Raw genomic sequence first — 21,409 nt, 5'->3', positions numbered from 1 at the left:
ATTATATTTAGTTTGCATACAGTAGAATTTACTCTTCTTGGTCCACAAAAAGGGATGCTTACAGCTGTGCTCCCTGTCCTGTGCACCTGCTTCACGCATCTGTGTTCACCTGTGCCCCCACGCAGGATGGCATCAGCCAGATCAGAATCAAAGCAGAGCCCCACACCGTGTCCCCAAGGTGGCTGGGGTGAGTCCCCAAGGTGACTAACAGCCGTGTGTCCATAAGGGGCCCACACACACAGGTAGCAGTGCCTCACAGGTTCTTTCTTCCTCCCTCACCTATCTTAGCACCAGTCAAAAAGGGAAGTTTCGAAATGCAGAACGACATGTTTTCTTGTTAGCAGAGCCGAGAACCCGCCCTCAGTGAGTGGCAGGTGTGTAAGTGCAGAACTAGAAGCCGTGCCCTGAGCTTGACACCGTTCCCGGGCTCCCCGTGCTCATCCATCTCCAGGGGCTCGTCCCCACCCTACCTGGAGCAGTCGCAGGCTGTGGGCGACGCCACCGGTCTGCTGTGCCTGGTGACGGGCACCTGTGGCTTTCCCGAAAGCCAAAGAAACCCAGGAGACGGGCACGAGGGTGTGTTGGGGGCCACTGTCCCTTCCCAGACTGGCATGTGGTTAAGGGTGCCTCGTTGTGGGGTTGGAAGAGCCGAGGGATGGAAACCCAGCCCTTAGACCTGTGTGTCCCTTTGGGTGAGGCGTTGGCACACAGGTGAGCTCATGGAAGCCTCGTGTGTGTATGCTATCATGCTGGTCCCCTTCTACCAGGAGGACACTGAGGGGTGGCGTGACGGTTGTCTGGGAAACAGCTCAGCTGGGAACTTCTGTAGTGAGCGCTCAGGGATGGCAGCAAAGTGTGAGGCGCCGCAAAGGGGCTTCTGCCTGAGCACCCCCAGCCAAGTGCCCCTCAGCAGCCTGCCCGTCACGGAGCCTTGGGGAGGCCGCTCCTGCGAAGCAGCACAGAACTATTTTATGTGACACCTGCTTCACGCATCTGCATCTGGGGCACCGTCAGTGTCAGGAAACAAATGTAAGCGCTTGTTATGCCCATCAGTGATTTTTAAGGAAATTTACCAAAACTTCCAAATGACTCTTCACAATAGCGCCCACGCCCCGCGTGCCCAGCTTCCTCAGACCTTTGAGGACTCCTCTGTGGGAGAGGCCGTCCCGTGCAGCTCTCCAGGCACGTGCCGACTACTTACTGCCTGCCGAGAACCGTTACGTGTTCTGGGACTCGCTCAGTGTTGGCAGCATTTCTTACCCTGGAATGGATTTGGCTTCTGGAAAGGGATCCAAAATACGTATAAAGAGCCCAGTGAAGATGACCCTCCAGAACGCCAAACACTCCTGTCGGTTCCGCTTCTGACATTAGGAGTGATTGCCTACAGCTGACTTGTAAAGAGTGAATCTCTCTTTCCATATTCTCTACTGTCCACATTACAGAGTGGCTATGAGGTAGAAGTGGAACGCTGAGGAAGAGCGGACATCCTTGCTTTGTTCTCAGTCTTGAGGGGAAAGCATTCAGCGTTTCGTAATCAGGTATGATGTTAGCTGTAGGCTTTTCATCAACACCTTTATCGGGTTGAGGAAGTTACCAGAAGGTGACTTCCTAGATGGCAGAGAGCTTTTATCATGAATGGATGTTGGATTTTGTTCAATTTTTTCTGCCTAATCAGTTAATATGCGTACAATTATGTATTTTCCTTCATTAGGCTGTTCACACAGTAAGTCATATTTGTTCATTATTAATAGACTTTACTTTTTAGAACAGTCTTAGATTTACAGGAAAAATTGAGAGGTGGCACAGAGAGTTCCCTGATACCCCACACCCATTTTGTTCCATAATTGACGTCTTCCATTAGTGAGATGCATTTGTAACAATCAATGAAGCAGTATTGATGCCTCATTATTAACTAAAGTCCATACTTTAATCAGAGTTCCTTACGTTTGGCCTAATGTTCTTTTGCTATTCCAGGAGTCTGTCTAGGATGTCATATTACATTTGATCATTGTATCTTCCTTACGTTCCTCTTAGCTGTGTCATTTTCTCAGGTTTCCCTTGTTTTAGGTGACAGTTCTCACAAATACTGATCAGAAATTTTGTAGAATGTCACCTTATTGGAATTTATCTGATGCTTTTCTCGTGGTCAGACTGAGGATATGGGTTATGGGAAGAAGACCACAGAGGTAGTGTGTCATTTTTATGAAATCATATCAAAGGTTTGTACTAGAATGGTCTGTCACAGTTGCTGTCAACCTTAATCGGTACCTATGTTGAGCTAAACATCAATTCACACTAATGTCGACCACTCTAATCCATTACTACGTGGATTATCCTAGCGTCCAACCCTGGCTTATCTGAAAACGCGCACTCCAGCAATGAGAAACTGGCTCCCACCTTGTGCCATCCACTTACTGAATTGTTCAGGTTTAGAATACTGTAGCACAGACCAGAATTTTGGACCTGTACCCCCATGGGAAGCAGTGTTATCAACTAGAGTCCAATGCTTACGTACAGTCAGTTCCTTTTGCCTTTAGTCTTACAGACTCCACTCGTGTCCAGGGTGACCGAGGTCACCACTTCTCCCACCACTTCCATGGGGTTGTGCATAAATCTGTAATACAGATGGAGTTCCATCACCATCTGCATTCCTTCCTGGGATCCTCCAAACGGTTCTTTTGTTCTTGTTAATTTGCGTACAAGGTTTTCTCTGTCTCTATTGGTATTCCTTTTCCAAAACATCCTATAGTTGGGATTAGACAAGACATAGCCTTCTCAGACTTGTTTCTCTCACTTAGCGATGTACTTAAGGTACCTCCATATCTTGTGGTGGCTCGATAGTTCACTCTTTACATGGGTGAATAACATTGCCTTGTATCCTTAGTTTGTCCATTTACCTATTGAAGGACGTCTTGGTTGTTTCCAGTTTTTGGCAACAGGTGAATAAAGCTGCTGTCAACATTCATGAGCAGGATTTTGTGTGAACATAAGTTTTCCAATCAGTTGAATAAATACCTAGGAGTGCAATTGCTGGTTCATACGGGAAGCCTCTGTTTCACTTGGTAAGAAACTGCCAAACTTCCTCCCAAAGTGGCTGCGCCATTTTGCATTTCATCAGCAATGAGTGAGAGTTCCTGTTGCTCCACATCTTCACCAGCAGTTAGTATGGTCACGTTTTGTTTGTTTGGTTGGGGTTTTTTTTAGCCATTCTAATACTGTGTAATCATACCCCCATTGTTTTTATTTGTAATTCTCTAGTGACAAATGACGTTAAACATCTTTGCATGTGTTTATTTATCATTTGCATAGCTTCTTTGGTGAAGTGTCACTTCATATCTTCAGCCCATTTTATAATTGGGTTGTTTATTTTTTTATTGTTGAGTTTTAAGTGTTCTTTGTATATTTTGGATATAAGTCCTTTATCAGATATGCATTTTGCAAATATTTTCCGTCAGCCCCTGGCTTTCTTTTTAGTGTCTTAAAAGCATCTCTCACAGGGCAGAAATTTTTAATGTATAAAGTTCCAACTTAACCTTTTTTTTTTTCATGGATCATGTTGTATCTAAAAACTCTTCCCTATACCCAAGATCACCTAGATTTTTCTCCTGTGTTAACTTCTTAAAGTTTTATAGTTTTGCTTTTTAGATTTAGAGCTATGATCCATTTTGAGTTAGTTTTTGTAAAAGATGCATGGTGTGTGCCTAGATTTTTTTTTTTTTTTTGGGGGGGGGGTATGTGGCTGCCCAGCACCATTTATTGGAAAGACTGTCCTTTTTTCCATTGAATTGCCTTTACTCCTGTTTTTACGTGAGTGGGTCTGTTTTGTTCTACTCTGTTGATCTATGTATCTATTCTTTTACCAATACACCTTGTCTTAATTACTGTAGCTTTATATACACACTGACTTTTCACGTACTGACCAGCCTTGCATTCCTGGGAGAAACTCCACTTAACTTTGGTGTCATTTTTGTTTGTTTTTTACATTTTGCAGGATTCGATTTGCCAGTACTTTAAGAATTTTTGCATCTATATCCATGGGAGATATTAATTTGTTGTTAACATTTTTTTATATTAACTTTTCTGTAATTTGATATTAACTTTTCTGGTTTCCGTTTTATTCTGGTTTTGCTATTGGAGTAATTCTAGCCTCACAAATGCCTTGGGAAGTGTTCTCTCTTCTGCTTCATAGAGCAGATGTCGCTGAATTAATGTATTTCTTCTTTAAATGTTTGGTAGAATTTACTGGTGAAATTATCTGACAATAGTAATTTCAGATTTTAAACTATGAATTCATGTCTTTGATAATTATAGAACTATTTCAGTTACCTATTTCATCTTGGATGAGTTGTGGTAGTTTGTAGCTTTTAATGAATTGGTCTATTTCATCTATATTGCTGAATGTTGTGCATAGTTATTTGTAGGAATTCTTTATTATCCATTTAATGTCTGTGAGATCAGTAGTGATATCCCCTCTTTCATTCCTGATGTTGATAATTTGTTTCTTTCCTATATTCTTTATCAATCTTGCAAGAGATTTATAAATTCTATTGATCTTTGCAAAGAACCCAGTTTTGGTTTCATATATTGTATTCTATTGTTTTTCTGTTCTCAGTGTCATTGGTTTCTGTCACTACCTTTATTATTTACTTCCTTCTTCTTGATTTGGTTTTTATTTGCTTTTCTTTTTCTGGTTTCTCAAGTTGGAAGCTCAGATTATTAATTTGAGACCCTTCTTCTTTTCTAAAATATGCATTTAATACTATGCATTTCCCTCTAAGTACAGTAGTATCTTGGTTTTTGGACGTCTCTGTTGACGAACATTTTGGTTTGCGAATGCCATAAACCTGGAAGTAAATGCTTTGGTTTTCGAACATGCGTCGAAAGTCAAACATGTCACGTGGCTTCTGCTGAGGGCAAGATCCTGAGGCCTAGCTGTCGGCTGTTTTCAAACATTTCAGAACTTGACCGGTTTTCCAGAACGGGTTACGTTCAAAAACCGAGGTACCACTGTATATCTTTTTCCATTCTTTTACCTTTAACCCACCTATATCTGTTATTTGAAGTGAATTTTTTTGACAGTGCATACTTGAGTTATTTTTTAATCCATTCTGATATACTCTAGCTTTTCATTAATTAAGACCATTTACATTTAATGTAATTATTAATAGGATTGGATTTAGATATAAACATAACATTTCATTTTATTAGTAGTACTAGTAATGTTTTATTTTATTATTATTACATAATATTTTATTATTTGTTTTCTGTTTTTTCCCTCTGTCATTTTTCTTTCCCCTTTTCTTCCTTCCTTTCAGCTATTTTAACATTTTTTTAGTATTTTATTTTAGTTTATGTTTTAGTTTTTGACCATAATTATCTCTTTTTATAGTTTTATTAGTGTTTGCTCTAGAGGTTACAATACTTAACTTTGACAGTCTAATTGGAATCAATATTTTACCACCTTAAAGTGGAATGTAGAAATCTTACCACCATATAGATCTTTTAATTCTACTTCTCAATGTCATAGTGACATATGTTTTACATCTACGTACATTGAAAAGCTTATCTGACAATGCCATGATTATGCTTGCAACCATCAAACATATGTTAAAGAATACAACAGAATAGTCTGTGATATTTAGTCAGATAGTTATCATTCCTTTTTTTTTTTTTTAAGTAAGAGAGAAAATAAACATATGGAATTACATCAAACTAAAAATTTTTTTCACAGCAAAGGAAACCATCAATAAAACAAAAAGGCATCCTACTGATTGGGGGAAGATATTTCTCAATGATACATCTGGTAAGGGGTTAATATCCAAAATTTATAAAAATCTCATTCAACTCAACACCAAAAAGACAAACAACCCAATTTAAAAATGGGCAGAGGACATGAAGAGACATTTTTTCTAAAGAGGACATACAGATGGCCAACAGACACGTAAAAAACTGCTCAACCTCACTAATCATTAGAGAAATGCAAATAAAAACCACAATGAGATACCACCTCACTCCAGTCAGAATGGCTATCATCAATAAATCAACAAACAACAAGTGCTGGAGAGGCTGTAGAGAAAAGGGATCCCTCGTGCCCTGCTGGTGAGATTGCAGATTGGTGCAGCCACTATGGAAATCAGTATGGAGGTCCCTCAAAAAACTGGAAATGGAGCTACCTTATGACCCAGTAATTCCACTCTTAGGGTATCTATCCAGAGAAATCCAAAATGCTAATTCAAAAAAATTTGTGCACCCCTATGTTTATTGCAGCGCTATTCACAATAGCCAAGATGACTGGATTAAGAAGCTGCGGTACATTTATACAGTGGGGTATTACTCAGCCACAAAGAAGAATGAAATCTTATTATTTGCAATGATATGGATGGACCTAGAGAAACTTATGCTAAGTGAAATAAGTCAGATGGAGAAAGACAAATACCATATGATCTCACTTATATGTGGAATCTGAAGAATAGAATAAATGAACAAACTAATCAGAAAAAAATGTTACCATTTCTTTTGTTCTACCTTTAATTTTTTTTTTTTTTTCTGCCTTTAATTTTGACGTTCTAATCTTCCCTCTGGTAGCATTTATCTTCTCGCCGAAGAATTTCCTTTAGCAATTCTTTTAGGTCAGATCTGCTGGGAATGCATTATTTTGGTGTGTTTTGTTTGTTGTTTTTGTTTTTTCCTTAATCTGAAAATGTCATTATTTTAACTTAATTCTGAAGAATTTTTTTTTTTTTTAACTGGACATGGAATTCTATGTTGATAGTTCTTTTCATTTCGCACTTTGAAATTGCTGTTTCACTTCCTTCTGGCTTCAGTGGTTTCTAATGAGAATTCTACAGTCATTCAGATCATTCACTGTTCCCCTATAAATAATGCAGCATGTTTAAAGTTTTGGGGGTTTTTTTTTCTGTCTTTACACTTAAGCAGTTTGATCGTGATATGTCTAGGAGTGGATTTCTTTGAGTGTGTCCAGTTTGCAGTTTGCTAGGCTTCTTAAATCTGTAGTTGTATGTCTTTTGCCAAATTTGGGAAATTGTTAGCTTGTTTTTTCTACACCACACTGTTTTTCTTCTCCTTCTGAAACTCCCAATAATACAAGTGTTAGACATCTTTGCTTTGTCCCAAAGGTCCCCAAGGCTCTTTTTGGTTCTTCGTTTTTGACATTGTCTCCTCTGTTTTTCAGATTGTGTAATTCCTACCGGCTTGTCTTCAGCTCCATTGACTCTTGCTTCTGGCATCTCCATTCTGCTATTAAGCCCACGCAGTGCAGTTTTTAAATTGTGGTTATTGTATTTTTCAGTACTAAGTTCCATTTGATTTGTCTTTGTAATCCTGTGTCTTTTCGTTTGTTTCAAGGGTGTTTTCCCTTCTTGCAGTATTTTTATTACAGACCCTTTAAAGTTGTCAGATGATGTTATCAAGTCATCATGCTGTGTGACTTTAAGTATCTTACAATTTTATTTGTCGATTATACCTCAGAAAGCTGGTGGACGCTGTCAAGTGACGCTAACTTCAGGGTTGTCTCTGCCTTTGCATTTGTTGCTTCCTTTCCCAGGTGGGTTGAGGTTTTCCTGTCTGCCTGGGCCCCTGGCCAGTCCCCCGTGTCCTGCGCCTGGTATGTGGTATCTTCATAGACCTTTCTTATCAGAGCCTCGCTCAGCTGTGAGTGAGGGCTGCCCTGATGTCCACACGTGGCATGGAAAGAGCTCATATAAAATCCTGGTGTCTATGACATAGGAAAACATCTTCCAGACCAGCGTTGGGAAACAGTGCCATCACCGCCTGGCTGGTGGCATACAATCCAGGGAGAGAGAGAATTTAGAAAACCGTGTTTGCAGAGTTAGGTGGTCACAGTGGTGTGTTTTCAGTAGCCACCCGGACCGATGAAATGGCCGTGTCCTAAGGAAAGGGAGTCTGGGAAGCAGGTCAGCCTCCAGCAGAGCCCACCCCCACCCCACTGCGTGAACATGGCGAGCAGTAGCCAGACCCCAGCACAGGCCAGAGAAAGGATGAGCAGGACAACACGGGCTGAAGGAGAGGAACTTCCAGAATGTGGTCTGTGGAGGCTGCTCCACAACCCTGGGTTCACGGCTCCAAGGGGGACGGGAGAGGGGGCATCACCGGAGAGAAAAGAGGAATGTTTTAATAGTGCCCCTTTGGGCCACCTAAATGATGGTCCAGCCACTGACAACTTATATGGTCACCTCAACCTCAAGAAAATATTGCAGTATGTTAGTTTTTATGAGCAGGTTTTACTACATTTTAGAATGATATTTAACAACGGAAAGCGTCAGCCCCCTCCTCGAATACGGGTACGATTTCAGCATCAGATTTTGCACGGGTTGGGGTTACAGCACTGTCTCTGAGAGCTGCTTAAACTAATTAATGTATTTGCTCCCTACAGGGTGAAATTGAGTTTTCAAATACATTTATAAAACGATGTGCTTGATTGCTAAATATTGCCTTCCTTGAGCTATTTCACCTAATATATTGCCTGGTGTGTGTGTACCAGGTGAGAAATGGTTTCCCATGAAAAATTGACAATGAAGCTGAAACTGTTTGATAAACTCTGCGCTCATAGATGGATGTATAATTGTTTTATTATACGATACTTTTACACTCGGAGAGAAAGGTGCTGTGTAATCTGACAGTAATTCGTCAGAGCGGCACTCGAGGCTGGTGCTCAGACGACCACGCTGGAGAGGTGCCCCACTTCTGGGAACTGTGCTGTGCTCTGCTAGGGTTTGCACACACACACCTCTCCTTGTGTTCCGACAGGTTCAGTAGAGTCCCAGGCTGTCCTCCTGGAAAAGGTAGGCAGCGTCCTCTTCCTGAATCAGAGCTCGGAAAACAGCAAGCGACAACTTTGTGCTCTCCGGGGGAGGTGGGAGATTGGCCTCTGCTTCTTACAGTGTGGACATGCTGCTTTATTGTTTCTCTTCCAAGACAGCTGTCCCTGAAATCGCTTTCCTGCAAGTTATCACCAGGCTGCCTCGCTTTTCTTCATTCCCCTCCCCTTCCTTTTCCTTTTTTAAGTGAGGCATAACAACAACAGCAACAATAAGAATGATTAACAGTTTGGTTTGGAAACCCGTTCTGAAGAAATCACAGCAAACAGAGTCTGTTTGCCTAAGGAAACCTGCGCAGCAATCAGCCAGCGGCACAACTGCCTGCACTAATGAACCCAAAGCTGTTAATATGGTTCCTTCAGTTAAATTGATTCATGAATTTTGAAGAGAACATTATCTAATGAATTTTCTTTGAATAGAAAGCAATTAAAAGGACAAATCAGTCTGATTAACCCCAAAGTCACCCTCCTGCCACAAACGGTGTACAGTTTGAAATTATATCATAAAAAACTAGAGCACATTTGCTGTCTTTTGGCCTCTCCTAATCCATGTAAATTAATGAACAACAAAGTTAATTTCTTTGATGACCCTTTTCTCGTATCACCTGGATTATGCTGATGTTTAATTTGCTTAATGTTATAATAAAGACTAAACAGATTTTTTTTCCCAGCGAAGTGATTATCCTTCCCTTCAGTTAAGAAGTGATTTTTATTATTTAACACGCATGTGAGGGTGTGTTTCCTTTAAGAACCAAATCGCACTTTGCCAGGTTGGCACCGACTGTAATTGGTGCAATTATGGGCACACTCCTTTGTTGTTGCCATCAGGACCTCCTTCCGCTGGAGGGCTCATGCCCGTGGCGGGGCACGCAGCTCTGGCCCCCTTTGGAAAGACAATAGGTGTCGATTCCAACGGGCCAGCTTCCTGTGCAGCAGGCACCCTCTTTCCTCCACAAACGCTGCACCAGAACGGCTCCAACACCCGGAGGCAGACGGAGAGAGTGGTCTTTCATGCACTTACCTGTTCATTCGTGAAGCACCATGTAGAGCAAACACAACTGGATGCAGTTGGTCCATTAAAGCGGGAATAAAGTTATGTGATATTTGCAGCCGCGCTCCTTACAGAGGCCTGCAGCCAAGGTCCCCGCCAAACCCTGGTACCTTGGTGTCTGTCTGGCAATCTGAGCCTGCTCGCTGCAGGATGTGGACAGCTAGCAGAACCTCATAGCCCAGCCCGTGACTTCTTTTTTCCTTCTCGGTCCCAGCTGACGTTGGAAATGAACCAGCAGTACAAAAGGTTTCGAAGTCGGTGGGCAGGTGGGGCCTTCTGTGCTTATTAATTGAACCGCGTGCTAATTTATACATGCGGGCGAACTGGGAGAGCGTCACGCAGGAACGAGGGAAGATGGGACGAAGTTGTCAATCTGTGATGCGTTGCTGGGATGCCTGCAAAGGAGCCAGCACGCTCCATGCCCTGCCTCACGCGTGTACCTCCGTGCCAGGTGATATGGTGACAGGAGCGTGCGTAGAAGCTGTGTTTTAATTGAGTCTAACACCTTGATTTGTGTTGATGCATTTTCTGTTTGGGGACTGACAGCTATTTATATCCGAGCTGTTGGAGCCGTTTGTCCGAATAACGTCATTCCAGCTTCTTCCTTCCAGACTCATTCACCAGGCAGGTGTTGTGGAAGCTGCTGAAGGCTGTGAAATTCGGAGACGTGGTTTCTTACCAGCAGTTAGCGGCGCTGGCGGGCAGCCCCAACGCAGCGCGGGCGGTCGGCGGAGCCATGAGAAGCAATCCTGTAAGTTTGTGTCCATGTGGAGATGGGTCCGCCGGGTGGGCACGTGGGCCTCGGCACTGCTCGCAGGGGGCCAAGTGTCATTTAACCTAAGCGTGTTTCTGAGGCAGCCCGTGCTATGCTGGGTGGGTGGGGAGAGAGGAAGCGTTTGTGAGGGGCTCCCCCACCCGATTTTGGTGATGGTGCCGAGGAAGCTTCCCACACACCACCGGAAGCCCCCTTCCTCGGGGTGTCAGAACCACAGGATCCCCTTGTCGGGGAGCACAGAGCGGGAGGAAGCCTGGAGAAGTGGCAAGCGGACAGTCACCCATTCACTCGTCAGCTGGGGTACTGGTTGCCTAGTGTGTGCCAGACGTTCTTCTAGGTGCCAGGTTACAGCCGGAAACACAAGCAAAAGACTCACCTTGTGGAGCTTCCGTTCTGGAAGGATGCGCATGCAGCGTCCACAGCCAGCCCCATCTCCCAGAGGCCATGCTCTGTGACGAGGTCCAGTCCTCCTGGGCCTGACCCTTAGAGAGGGTTCAAGTCTGAGCTGAGAGCACCCAGCTGGTAGAGCTAAGGACCCTAATTCGCCGCATACAGGCGTGTCTACCCCGGGCAGGGCTGCCTCCAAGCTCTTCCACATCCTGTCCCTCCTGTGCTGGGTAGTCAGGGTCTGCTGAGAGCAAGGTTCACAGAGCAGGTGGAGCTGGGCTGCCCAGAGTGGGGGCCGCAGTGTGGGGTGGCTGCACCTCTCAGACCCAGAAGTGCAGAGGGCGCCTTTGCTCCCTGTCACATTGTCACATCACACACAGGCCGCAGGCCATGCAGCTGTGGAAAGCAAGTCAGCATGACTTACGGGAGAGGCTGTGCAGTGGGCCTGGCCAGGGTCACACATGCCTGTGAACCCTGCGTGTGGGCAGGACGGGTGCCCCATCCGCACAGCAGCTCGGCCGCCAGGAGACCCTGCTCAGACGTGTGAGGCCCCTGGCCTGTGTCTGTCCTCATCAGCCTGTCCAGGCCCGGCCGGTTTCTCCCTTCAGCCGTAGGAAACTCTCCAGGAGGAGAGAAGAATGCCGTCTGATCAGGAAGAGCAAAGAGCATCGTTGAATCATGGGATAGGAAATTACTAAACCAGACCCACTTTTTAAAAATTGCTGTGGCTTTGCTGTATATCTTCAAAACTGTTTCATCCCTGCTCGCAGGGGACAGGCAGGCGTTTGCACAGCACACTCAGTGCTCCTGCCACTGGCTCACGGCAGCCTGAGGGCAGAGACCGGTGTTGCAAGAAGATGGCAGTTACTTGGGCTTTCGCACAGAGTTACATTGTTATTCTTTAAGAAGCAGCTCCTGTTTATAGTGAGTGGATCGCAACATCTTAATAAGCCCTCTCACCTGGAAATCCTCCTGCCGTAGGAAAGTACCCAGATTGTCAGGTACAGCACATGATACGTGTGAGGCATCACACCCACCACCGGTGCCTCTCCGTGTCCTGAGTTCTCAGTGACTAGGGCCGGTCAGCCCCATTAGCATGTCATTTAGCACCTGTCGTGTTTCACTGCAGGGTGCCCGGGGACATTAGAATGCATTCTCACCAGGCACTGAGGGTCACGTTTTTACAGTGTATGGAATGATTCTGAATCAAGTTTCTGAATATGATTTTTTACATTTGCCAGTAAAGCCTACGTGTATCTTCCTTTTGAAAGGCCACCATCTTCTCCCATGTTGTGACTCAGTCTGACTTTGCTCCAGATAAAAAGGCCACTCGGACACTCTGGAGTCATAGATCCATGGAGAGCCCGGCGAGAAGCACATCGAAAGCTAACGGGCCTTCTGCGTCCCTGCAGTCACTGTGTTCTGTAGATATTCTCCGTTGGTCCCAGACCTCCATCCCTGTTCCAGGCCACGTCTACTGTCCATGTCCCGTGGGTAGAGTTGCCCATTCTCCTCTCACTCCCTGACGTCCAGTGTGACGCCCCCCAAGCTCACATGAAGGCAGCTGCCCACACCGCCTGCTCCCTCACTGTGTCCGACTCCTGCCTCTGGCTGGAGAAACGAGCTCTCTAACGGACATATACAAATAAACAGCCCCTCACCTGCCACTGCAGTGACGGCACTTCCTCTCTCTGGTGGAGACGCCGTGGCCGACCAGCAATCGCGCTGGTGGCAATATTCAGGAACATTTATTGTCCTGCAACCAGCATGACTGGCTCCTCAGCTATTAATCTCTATGAGTGTCTCTGTTCGAGTATGGCCTCAGTCACTGAAATTTATAAAATAGGCTCTCACAGGGCTTAAAACTCTAATGCCCGTGAAGTCCTCATAGTGACCTTCCCGTCGCGGGCCAAAGCCAAGCCCGGCGGTGATGACAGACTTGGCAGGAAAACGCAGCAGGTGCCCCCTCTTCTGGGCAGCCGCCTCCCTCTGTGCCAAGACAGCCTTTCCACAGGCCTGTCTCCACATTTAGGTGCTGCGTGCACCTCACGCAGGGACCCTCCACCTGATGAGGGTGTTGCAGAGGTGCCAGCCGCTGCAGGGCCTGAGAGACGCCTCCCGTTCTGGTGCAGCCACGTCAGAGGTGCTCCTGTGAGAAAGCTTCAGATGCGTGGGTGACAGCAGGGAGCGTGGCCGTCCCCAAAGCGTTCCCATAAAGTTCATGAAAACCTCCTTAGGACAGGCTGGGGCATTCAGGAGGTGGCCCAGACCTGAGGGAGAAGGGGCCAGGTCAGGGGCTGGGCCATGATCGACATCCTGCGTGGGTGTCTCCCCTCCTTGGTGCACAAGCTCCCGCACGGGCTCCCGCCCGGAGACACATCATCAGGCTTTGCTCCTTGAAAACACCTCTGTTCAGGTTGAATAGAGCAGTTGTGCGTTTCAGCGATGGGGTGAAAATGCACTTGGAATGTTGCGGACACCATCGAGCTCACTGGGCATTCATTCCTTCAGGGGCCCACCATAAATGCTGGTTCTTGTCTCGGCGTTGGCTGCTGGCATCGTTTCTCCTCCCCTGCCAGAGGGAGGGATGGTTGTCACTGTGTGGGAGTTTTGTCCCATCCAGACACCTGGTTTTTCCAGAGCTTTCCATGCGGGACTCACTAGCCCAGGGCAGACAGTTTGGCAGCCTTCTGGAAGGCTCTGTCCCAAACCCCGCATGGAGGAAGAGTTTCCCATAGAGCAGACTGAAGACTGCTCCCGCCTCCCCCACAAAGCACCTGTCCGCTCATCCTCAGACGGAATTTGCTAAATGCGGTTCAGAGGCAATCAATAGGGCACACAGAGTGCTTCCCACCTTTTTCTAAACAAAACGCATTCCGGAGGAGTTAGTTTATTCACAGATTGCCACGAGCGCTAATGACCCCCGAGCCTTCTTCTGCCACTCACCCAGATGGCTGTTGATAAAGATTTAGCATCATGTTCTAAGTGGCAGGGCTGTCAGTGGGGCTGAACCATTTGACCAGAAGAAAAAAACGCACAGGGAGTTATTGATTACAGCTTCTCGGTGTCACTTGTTCACCAGGATTTAGGTATTGATGAGGCGCGAGTGAAACAAGCGCGTTCCCCTGTGGGCTGCTACCGCAAGAACAAAGGTGAAGCTGGAGAAAATATTCAACCAGCACCAGAATCAGAGGGATTCCACTATTGATTGAAAGGCCCCTTCGTGTTATTTTTGTTGGAGACAAATCTATGGGTTTGGAAGTTTTATAGCATTTGAGAAAGGGTTTGTGTAAGTGATGGATTCGCGTATTGGATGAATTAGATTTCACAGCATGAAGATTTCAATGCAGCTGTGATATTATGAGCTGCTTGGTTATTGATAAAAATTACATCTTATGCAGCACAGGCGTTAAAGGAGCGGGCATGGAGGGCACGGCTCCTTGGAAATGTCCTTAGGGCCCCAATAAATTTTAGCAGGTTTCATTATTTTAATAGTGTGAAACCTGCCACCAACATGAGCGGAAGCAGAAGCAGTGTTGTCCGTTTGTAACTGGGGGAAACAGTGCATGCTTGGTAAGTCACTGCGTGCATACGATGAGGCTGGCCGTAGCTGGAATTATACCTGCTGTCCCATCCAGCAGTCCTGCTATCCACATGTATGTAGAGAGGGGGTTTCCTATCACAGACTTTTGTCATTTCATAGGGAGGAAAGAAAATCAAAGGTCACCTGTGAAATCTGCTGTTAGGTAGGAAAATTGTGCCTAAATGTTTTCAAAACTAAATTGAATTAAATACCTACCTCTTTATCAGTCAAAAGTTGAATTGTAGATTATCTGACAATCATGTCCTCACAGCAGTTATTACTGTGACTATGGTATCTGATAAAACAAAGCAGACAAAAGCCCTGCATCCGAGTAAATACGCTATTCTTAACGTTTTGTGTTACTCCTTCCAAGAAGAAGGGGTTGATGCCATTTGCAGGACTTGGCAGTGTTACTGCTTTTCACTCTGTTAAACTACACTGAACAGGAAATCAGCTCTCACCGTCACCGCGCTGGTCAGCTGAGAAGGCCCTGAGATTGCACGTGTTCCCATGGCAACCCAAACTTTGAGAGGGAATCTGGACTGGTGTGTGATGTGGGGGGAATCAGATTCCTGGGTCCCAAGCCAAGTTGTCCTCCCGGCCCCCAGGTCCCCCTCAGCAGTCCCCTCCACTGACATCTGCACCCTTCTTCCCAACCTGGGCCCCCGTCCCTAGAGCTGGCCCCAGTTCCTGTAGTTGTGCTCACTGGCAGTGACGCTCATCGTGGAGCAGCCAGTGGTGTTTTGCACAGTGGTGAGGCCTGTCACCCAGCCTGTCAAGAAAGCAACCAAGGAATGAGGCCGTTTTCCCGGCGCTCGAGCAGACTCTTTCCTCAGGAGCAGTTTGAACTCTGCAGAGACCCCACCCCTCCCGGGGGCCCACCAGGAGCCACTCTGCTGAGGCTCCCTGAACTGCTTGCTGGGACATCTAAGCAGGCGCCGATTCCCAGAGCCCTTGCAGGGGGACACATGGTGCCCATTGTGTTTGGCAGCCCCCTGCTGTGAGGCGACCCCTGGCACACTGGGCATGCTCAAATTTGTGTCAATAGGCTGCTCAGGGAGAGGAGTCAGCCACGCGAGGTGGCTCCATCCACTGTGGGACCATAAATTACACCCCTTTCTTTTCCTCCCATGTTCTGAACCAACTGAGAAATGGATAGAGGACTTCAAGACATTAGTGTTTTTAGGATAGAAAAGCTTCAGTAGACAGGTGGCATGGCTGTGTGGGCTTTCCAGGAATCCCTGCTGGAATTAGACCCCTGTCCTGTCACCAACCTCAGCAGGGGCAGGCACTCGCCAGGTCTCAGAAGCCATTGGGGGGGTGGGGGAGAGACGGCGCCATGAACAGACTGAGGGGTGGGCCAGCACCTGTGAGGGGTCAGTGGAAGAGCTGGCTGGCCTGTCCCAGCCCAGGTAGGGGGTGGCGATGGCGAGTGCAGCTCCTCAGGTGGGAAGGGATGGGAGCTGGAACTTCCCAAATTTTCTGAGTGTCCAGAGACCAAGGAGGGGACGTAGGTATCCCAAGGCACGGGCGGTGTAACGAGGGCTCAGCAAACCTTTCCTATAAAAGGCCAGAGAGTAAATGTTTTAGGCTTTGCAAAAGCAGCCACACAACATGTACCAAGTGGCTGTGGCTGTGTGCCAGGAAATCTATTTACAGAAGTGGGTGTGGACTGCGTCCGCCTGCAGCCCGTGTGCTGACCCCTGGGTTCAAGTGGCCTGCGTGAGTGCAGCCCTCCGGAAGTCACCTGTTCCTTCTCGGGGAGGTTTGAGAACTTTACATGCCACCCCAGAACTTGGAAGTGTAACTTGAAATTCTGTAAGTGCACATTATAAATCATGTACCAAATGAAATTCAGTTTTCTCCTCCCAAATCTTGGTGCGAAGGGATTTGCTGGAAGATGCTGCAGTCACCTCGGGGCATCATGTCCCTCCCCAGCCTGCAGAGACCTTCCGAGACCCTGGGGAGTTGCTGAGACAGAGCCACCTTGGGGCCCCCCTCTAGCCCCCTCGCCAACGGCCTGCCAGTGGGAGTCCCTGCGAGGCGGCCCCGGGTCAGTGAGCTCGGGGGGCCTAGTTCTCGACTCCCAAAGAGCTCACTACCCCAGAGCCCCGGTTGATGGTAGCCTCCCTGTTTTCCAGGTCCCCATTCTCATCCCGTGCCATCGAGTGGTCCGCAGCAGTGGAGCCATGGGCAACTACTCGGGAGGAGTGGCTGTGAAGGAATGGCTTCTGGCCCACGAAGGCAGCCTGGTGGGGAAGCTGGCCAGGGAGGGGGCTCCCGTCCAGCCAGAACCCCAGCCAGCCGGCCGGAATTGAGCATTTGTGATAGGAGTGAATATATGTGTGACACTTAAATGGAGCAGCGTGTCGGAAGTGGCTGTGTGGGGGTGTTGGTATATTAAAAGATCCGGACGTGTCCTGGGGGATGTGTGTGTGTGCCCTCACTTGTTTTCACACTGTACAGCAGAACGCGTTCAGAAGACCGGCCATTGTGTGAATAGTTTGTTCCCTTCTCTCACACTGTTGTGGGGCCAATTCTAATGTCTATTAAAACAGGGATGAGAGAGTGGGAGCGCTGGATGTGTGAGGGTGACCACCCTGCAAGGGGAGCGTCCTGTGCCCACAGGGAACAGCTGGCTGTCTCGGACACCGCACCTGTGCCCAGAGCCAGCTACAGACACCAGGCCCCGGCATCCTGCCCAGGCTGCAGCCGTGTGTGTCCCCAGAAGCTGGCCACGCCAGCAAGTTTCCTGCCTTCCCCTCCTTCCTGGCTGTCAAAGCTGCTGAGTCGAGGGTTCACACTCACGCCTTGTTGAAGGGTGGGGAATAGCCGTGGAAATGGGTGCTTATGCTGGTTTTCTAGCTTTTGACCTTCTAGCTGCCAGAAAAGCTAGTGCAGGATGCATCCACTTTTAATCTGTATCTATGGAATAGAAAATAACCACTTGCAAAATGATTGGGGAAAACAGGCCACTCTCTAGGTGTGGGTGTGATGGAAGGGGCACTAGTCTGAGGGATGGTGTCGCCCCAGCCCCAGCCTCTCTCGAGCTGCTCCCGGCCTTGGCACATGCTGAACAGAAGGTGATGAGGGACCCCAGCATCACCATCCCAGCACCCCAAGGTCAAGCCTAGAAGTCAGAGGTGACACACAAGGGCGAGTGGGCTTATGTCCCCGGCAGCGGTGGAGAGATTTCCAGCATCTGCTGCAACCCCCAGTCTGATCCTCCATTATCATGTTGTCATCTTAGCTGCATAATTAACTGTGTCTGAAAGCAGAGGGGAAACTTGTAGCTATGCATGTGGATAAATAAGATAGAGCATATGATATATGGAGAAAATAAACTATACCCAGCTGTGCAATAGAAAGCTGTATTTTTGTCAGGGGTTCCTGTGACAGTGGAAACCACAGTACAGAAGCTCAAGTGGTTTGTATATGTCACCAGAAACTTAGATAAAAATACAGCCTTATAATGCGTACGGTTCGGGTGTATTTTATATTCCGCGTTACCTCAAGGCCAACAGTAGAACAGGATCCCAACGTGAACAAACTTTAGGCTTTCCTCACCAACTTAAGATTTATCGTATCCTTTTCTTACATCCACCAGATCAATTCTGGATTTTCTTCCCCTTGAAAATAAAGTGATAAGAGCATTACCCGATCATCTGATTTGGCTCCTTCTCAGTACTTTAGTTCTGAAGCGAGCTAAGTCATATTCCTGCAGGAGCTGCGTAGATGCCGGGGGTGGGGGGACTCGGGCCCCTGAGCCTTACGGGGCTGCAAGCACTTCATTCCGCAGGCAAGCTTGGAGAACCAGAAGCTCACTCTCGTTGGACGTCTCTCTGTGAGAGCAGAGAGGGGGCCCGTTTCTGTTTTTGACACATTGGGAAGATGAGTGGGAGGTCTGGGGTGCACTTTGGATCTGGGGGTCATGAAGATGGTTGTGTTCTAAGCTCGCCAGGAAAAGGTTTCGCTGCAGCCATTAACGACCACCGAGAGTCGTCCGCTCTGCCGTCCTGCTCTGCCCTGCACTGGTTCTCGGAGGCAGCAGCCTCAGCCTCGCTGGCCTGGATGCGGGTTTTGTCTGAGCACTTTCCAATAGAGGGCACCATAGCAGTGCACTAGGCTGTGGTTGGGAGACCCCAGCCTCCACTGCTGCTTGAGGATGGATTTGAAAGTGGGCAGCAGGAGGGAGCTGTCAGCTGGGCTCTGGGACAGTCCCACGAAGTGCAGTGTACCATCGGGGCTGCCGGCAGAGCAGCAGGCCTTCCCGTGACACTGTCAGACCCTGATGATGCTCCAGGTGTCCCTCTGCACACAGGCCACCTCCTGGGCCAAGAAAGTGTGAGTCCCTTACATGGGGAGCCTCCACTGCAATCCAGATCCCCAGGCAGGCTCTGAGGAAGGGTCCTGGGCTGCACAGCCACACACGTGCAGCCACGTGCGGCCACGGACCCGCCCCTCGAAGCCATCTGAGGTGACCCTGCAGCTGTACATGCCTGGCACTGCCTGTTGGGGCCATGCCCTTGGTGCAGCACAAAACCATGTTCTGTTTGCTCTCTCGCAGGGCTCCCTCGGCCCTGTCAGAACAGGCTTGATATATGCCCCGAGGTTCCCGCTGACAGAGGCAGCAGCCCAGCTCAAACCGAAGTGGCCATGTACTGCTCCAAGGACAAGCTCTGCAGAGGCCGACATGAAAAGCCAGCACGGGTCGCCCCGAGCTGCTGGCGCTCCTCGGGGTTGCAGCACGGCTTGTGAAAATAGAGAGGAAAAGGAAAGGCACAGAGAAATACAAAAATATTTTCCAAATAAAAAGAATGTCGACACGAGAGCTGTGTTCTTTGGCTTTGGCCCCAGGTCCTCCTCACCGATCGGGTTTCCCCATCCATCCAGCGCGTGGAGCTTTGAACGCTGACACGGGGACCCGCGGGCGGCATGACAGCTGTCTGTGTGCAGCCGCTCAGCCAGGGCACGCTGTTCTCACCCATTTCCAGAGACCCAGATAATGAAAGATTCGGAAGTAACGTTTGTTTCTGTGGAAACACAATGAAATCGATGCCCTCAGCCCCGCAGGAGGCTGAGTTTCTGCAGCGTCATTGCGTCCTTCCCATCCCTTTCCCCTCCAGGAGCAAAGGTGCCAAGCTCCCTCTTTCCACGCCCTGTGGCTGCATCCAGTCAGTGATGAAACCACAGTACCTGCCTGACTGCTTCTTGCCCGAAGAAGAAAACCTGACTGCCCGAACGTGGGCCGTCTTGGGTGGGCTAGGTGGGTTAGGGACCCTGGAGGAAGGCTTCTGGGCGGTGGCAGGACTCAGCCGGTCCATGGCCAGAGGTGGCAGGTGAGGCATCATTCTGAGGAAGTGCGCGGCCTCACCTGTAAGTAACTCAGATGGGATGTTTAACTCGTGTCCGCTTCTTACCCAGCAGAACGGTCACCGAACGACCCTCGTGTGACTTGATAATCGGCTGGAGATCGAATCCTGGAGGGTGCGCCTTTTCCCAGGGTCCCCACCCCACCTTGCTGTTCACGCCTGAGAACCTGCTGCTTCCAGTGGCCAAGAATCTCCCGCTGTGGACGGCAGTGTTACCCCAGAACTTCCGTCCTTGAAAACTGCAGCCTAAGAATAAGCACTGGACGAGGAGATGGCTTACGAGCATAAGGGGAGTGTGCTGCACGGCGGGCCCGGGGCAGGTGCGGTCCCTGAGGGACTCACCAAAATTCTTGCAGGAATGTGTTCACGGATGTCATTGTCATCCCTGACATGGCCCATGCACGATGTGCGTGCACTGGTGGCCACGTCCCCTCCCGTCTCGTCGGCATGCGAGTGCCCCACCTTGGCTGTTGGCAGGCCTGCTGCTCTGACCACAGGCAGCAATGCCAGCTCAAACCTCTGCCGCCATTGGATCGGGCAGGATGTCACAGCTGAATCGATGTGAAAATTGTTCATTTCACTTCAGAGCTTGCCAAGGAGCGCAGTCCTATTTTGGTTTCAAGCCACATATAGGAAAATTGAAGTGATAAATAAATGGGCTTAATACGAGACACAGAAAAATATTTGTTTTATTTCACTCAAAAGATTTTCCCAGAAAACCAATCAGGAAACGGAACCTTTCCCCGTGATCTCTGAGCGCTGGGATGTATTTGGGCCTCTGTGTGTCACTGGCATGTGTGTTTGCTTGCTGCCCTCCTGGCAGGGGGTCATGGAGAGAGGGCAGTGCGAGGCCCTCGGCAAGGGGTTTAACTGTTTGGCCTCCCTCAGCCCATCCAGGGTCTGTTTTCTTGCTTGTTCACGGGCATTTGATTGAAAGTTTGTGTTTAGGAAGCTGAAGTTCACATCAATTGTATCTGTTATCAGTTTGAAAGACGTTAAGATTTAAATGGAACTCTGCCCAGCAGCCCGTCTCTCCGTCTGTCTGTCTGAAGGAATGGAGGTGGCAGTTGAAAGCCAGGCCCAGAGCTGGAGAAACTGCAGGTACCGACACCTCCCTAAGTGACTGAGGGCAGCAGCCCAGAGTCCCCGGACCCCGTGGCTCCAGCTGCCGACAGATGGAGAGCGTCTGGTCTCCATCACACGGTCGGCTCTGAAAGGATCTGGGCGGGTGGGGTGCGTGAGAACTTGGAGGTGCACCCTGGGCAGTGAGTGAGGTGCACACTGGGGCAGAGCCCGGCCTGAACGCACCTCAATTGATGAAAAGACGTCATTAGCAAGCCTTTCAAGTTTCTCAAAGTTTTTTTTCATCGAAAAAAGCCACAAG

The 21,409-nt window shown here is 48.2% G+C and overlaps 1 protein-coding gene across 7 annotated transcripts in view; it reads left to right on the top strand.

Annotated features, from left to right (window-relative positions):
- MGMT (O-6-methylguanine-DNA methyltransferase) overlaps positions 1-21,409 on the top strand; it is a 263,434-nt gene that overhangs the window by 223,405 nt on the left and 18,620 nt on the right. For 6 of the 7 annotated variants that reach the window (XM_074338805.2, XM_088791753.1, XM_074338803.2 and 3 more), the window contains one exon: positions 10,520-10,659. In XM_074338805.2, coding sequence (XP_074194906.2) covers positions 10,520-10,659 — 140 coding nt within the window. Of the gene's footprint in view, positions 1-10,519; positions 10,660-16,794; positions 17,080-21,409 lie in introns of those variants that run through there. The other variant, XM_019728250.3, reaches the window with a different exon arrangement.

This window comes from Rhinolophus sinicus, chromosome 15 (genome assembly GCF_057876585.1).
Source record: "Rhinolophus sinicus isolate RSI-liver-muscle chromosome 15, RSI-T2T, whole genome shotgun sequence".
NCBI classification, from domain to species: domain Eukaryota; kingdom Metazoa; phylum Chordata; class Mammalia; order Chiroptera; family Rhinolophidae; genus Rhinolophus; species Rhinolophus sinicus.
This window is presented reverse-complemented; position numbering and strand designations above follow the sequence as displayed.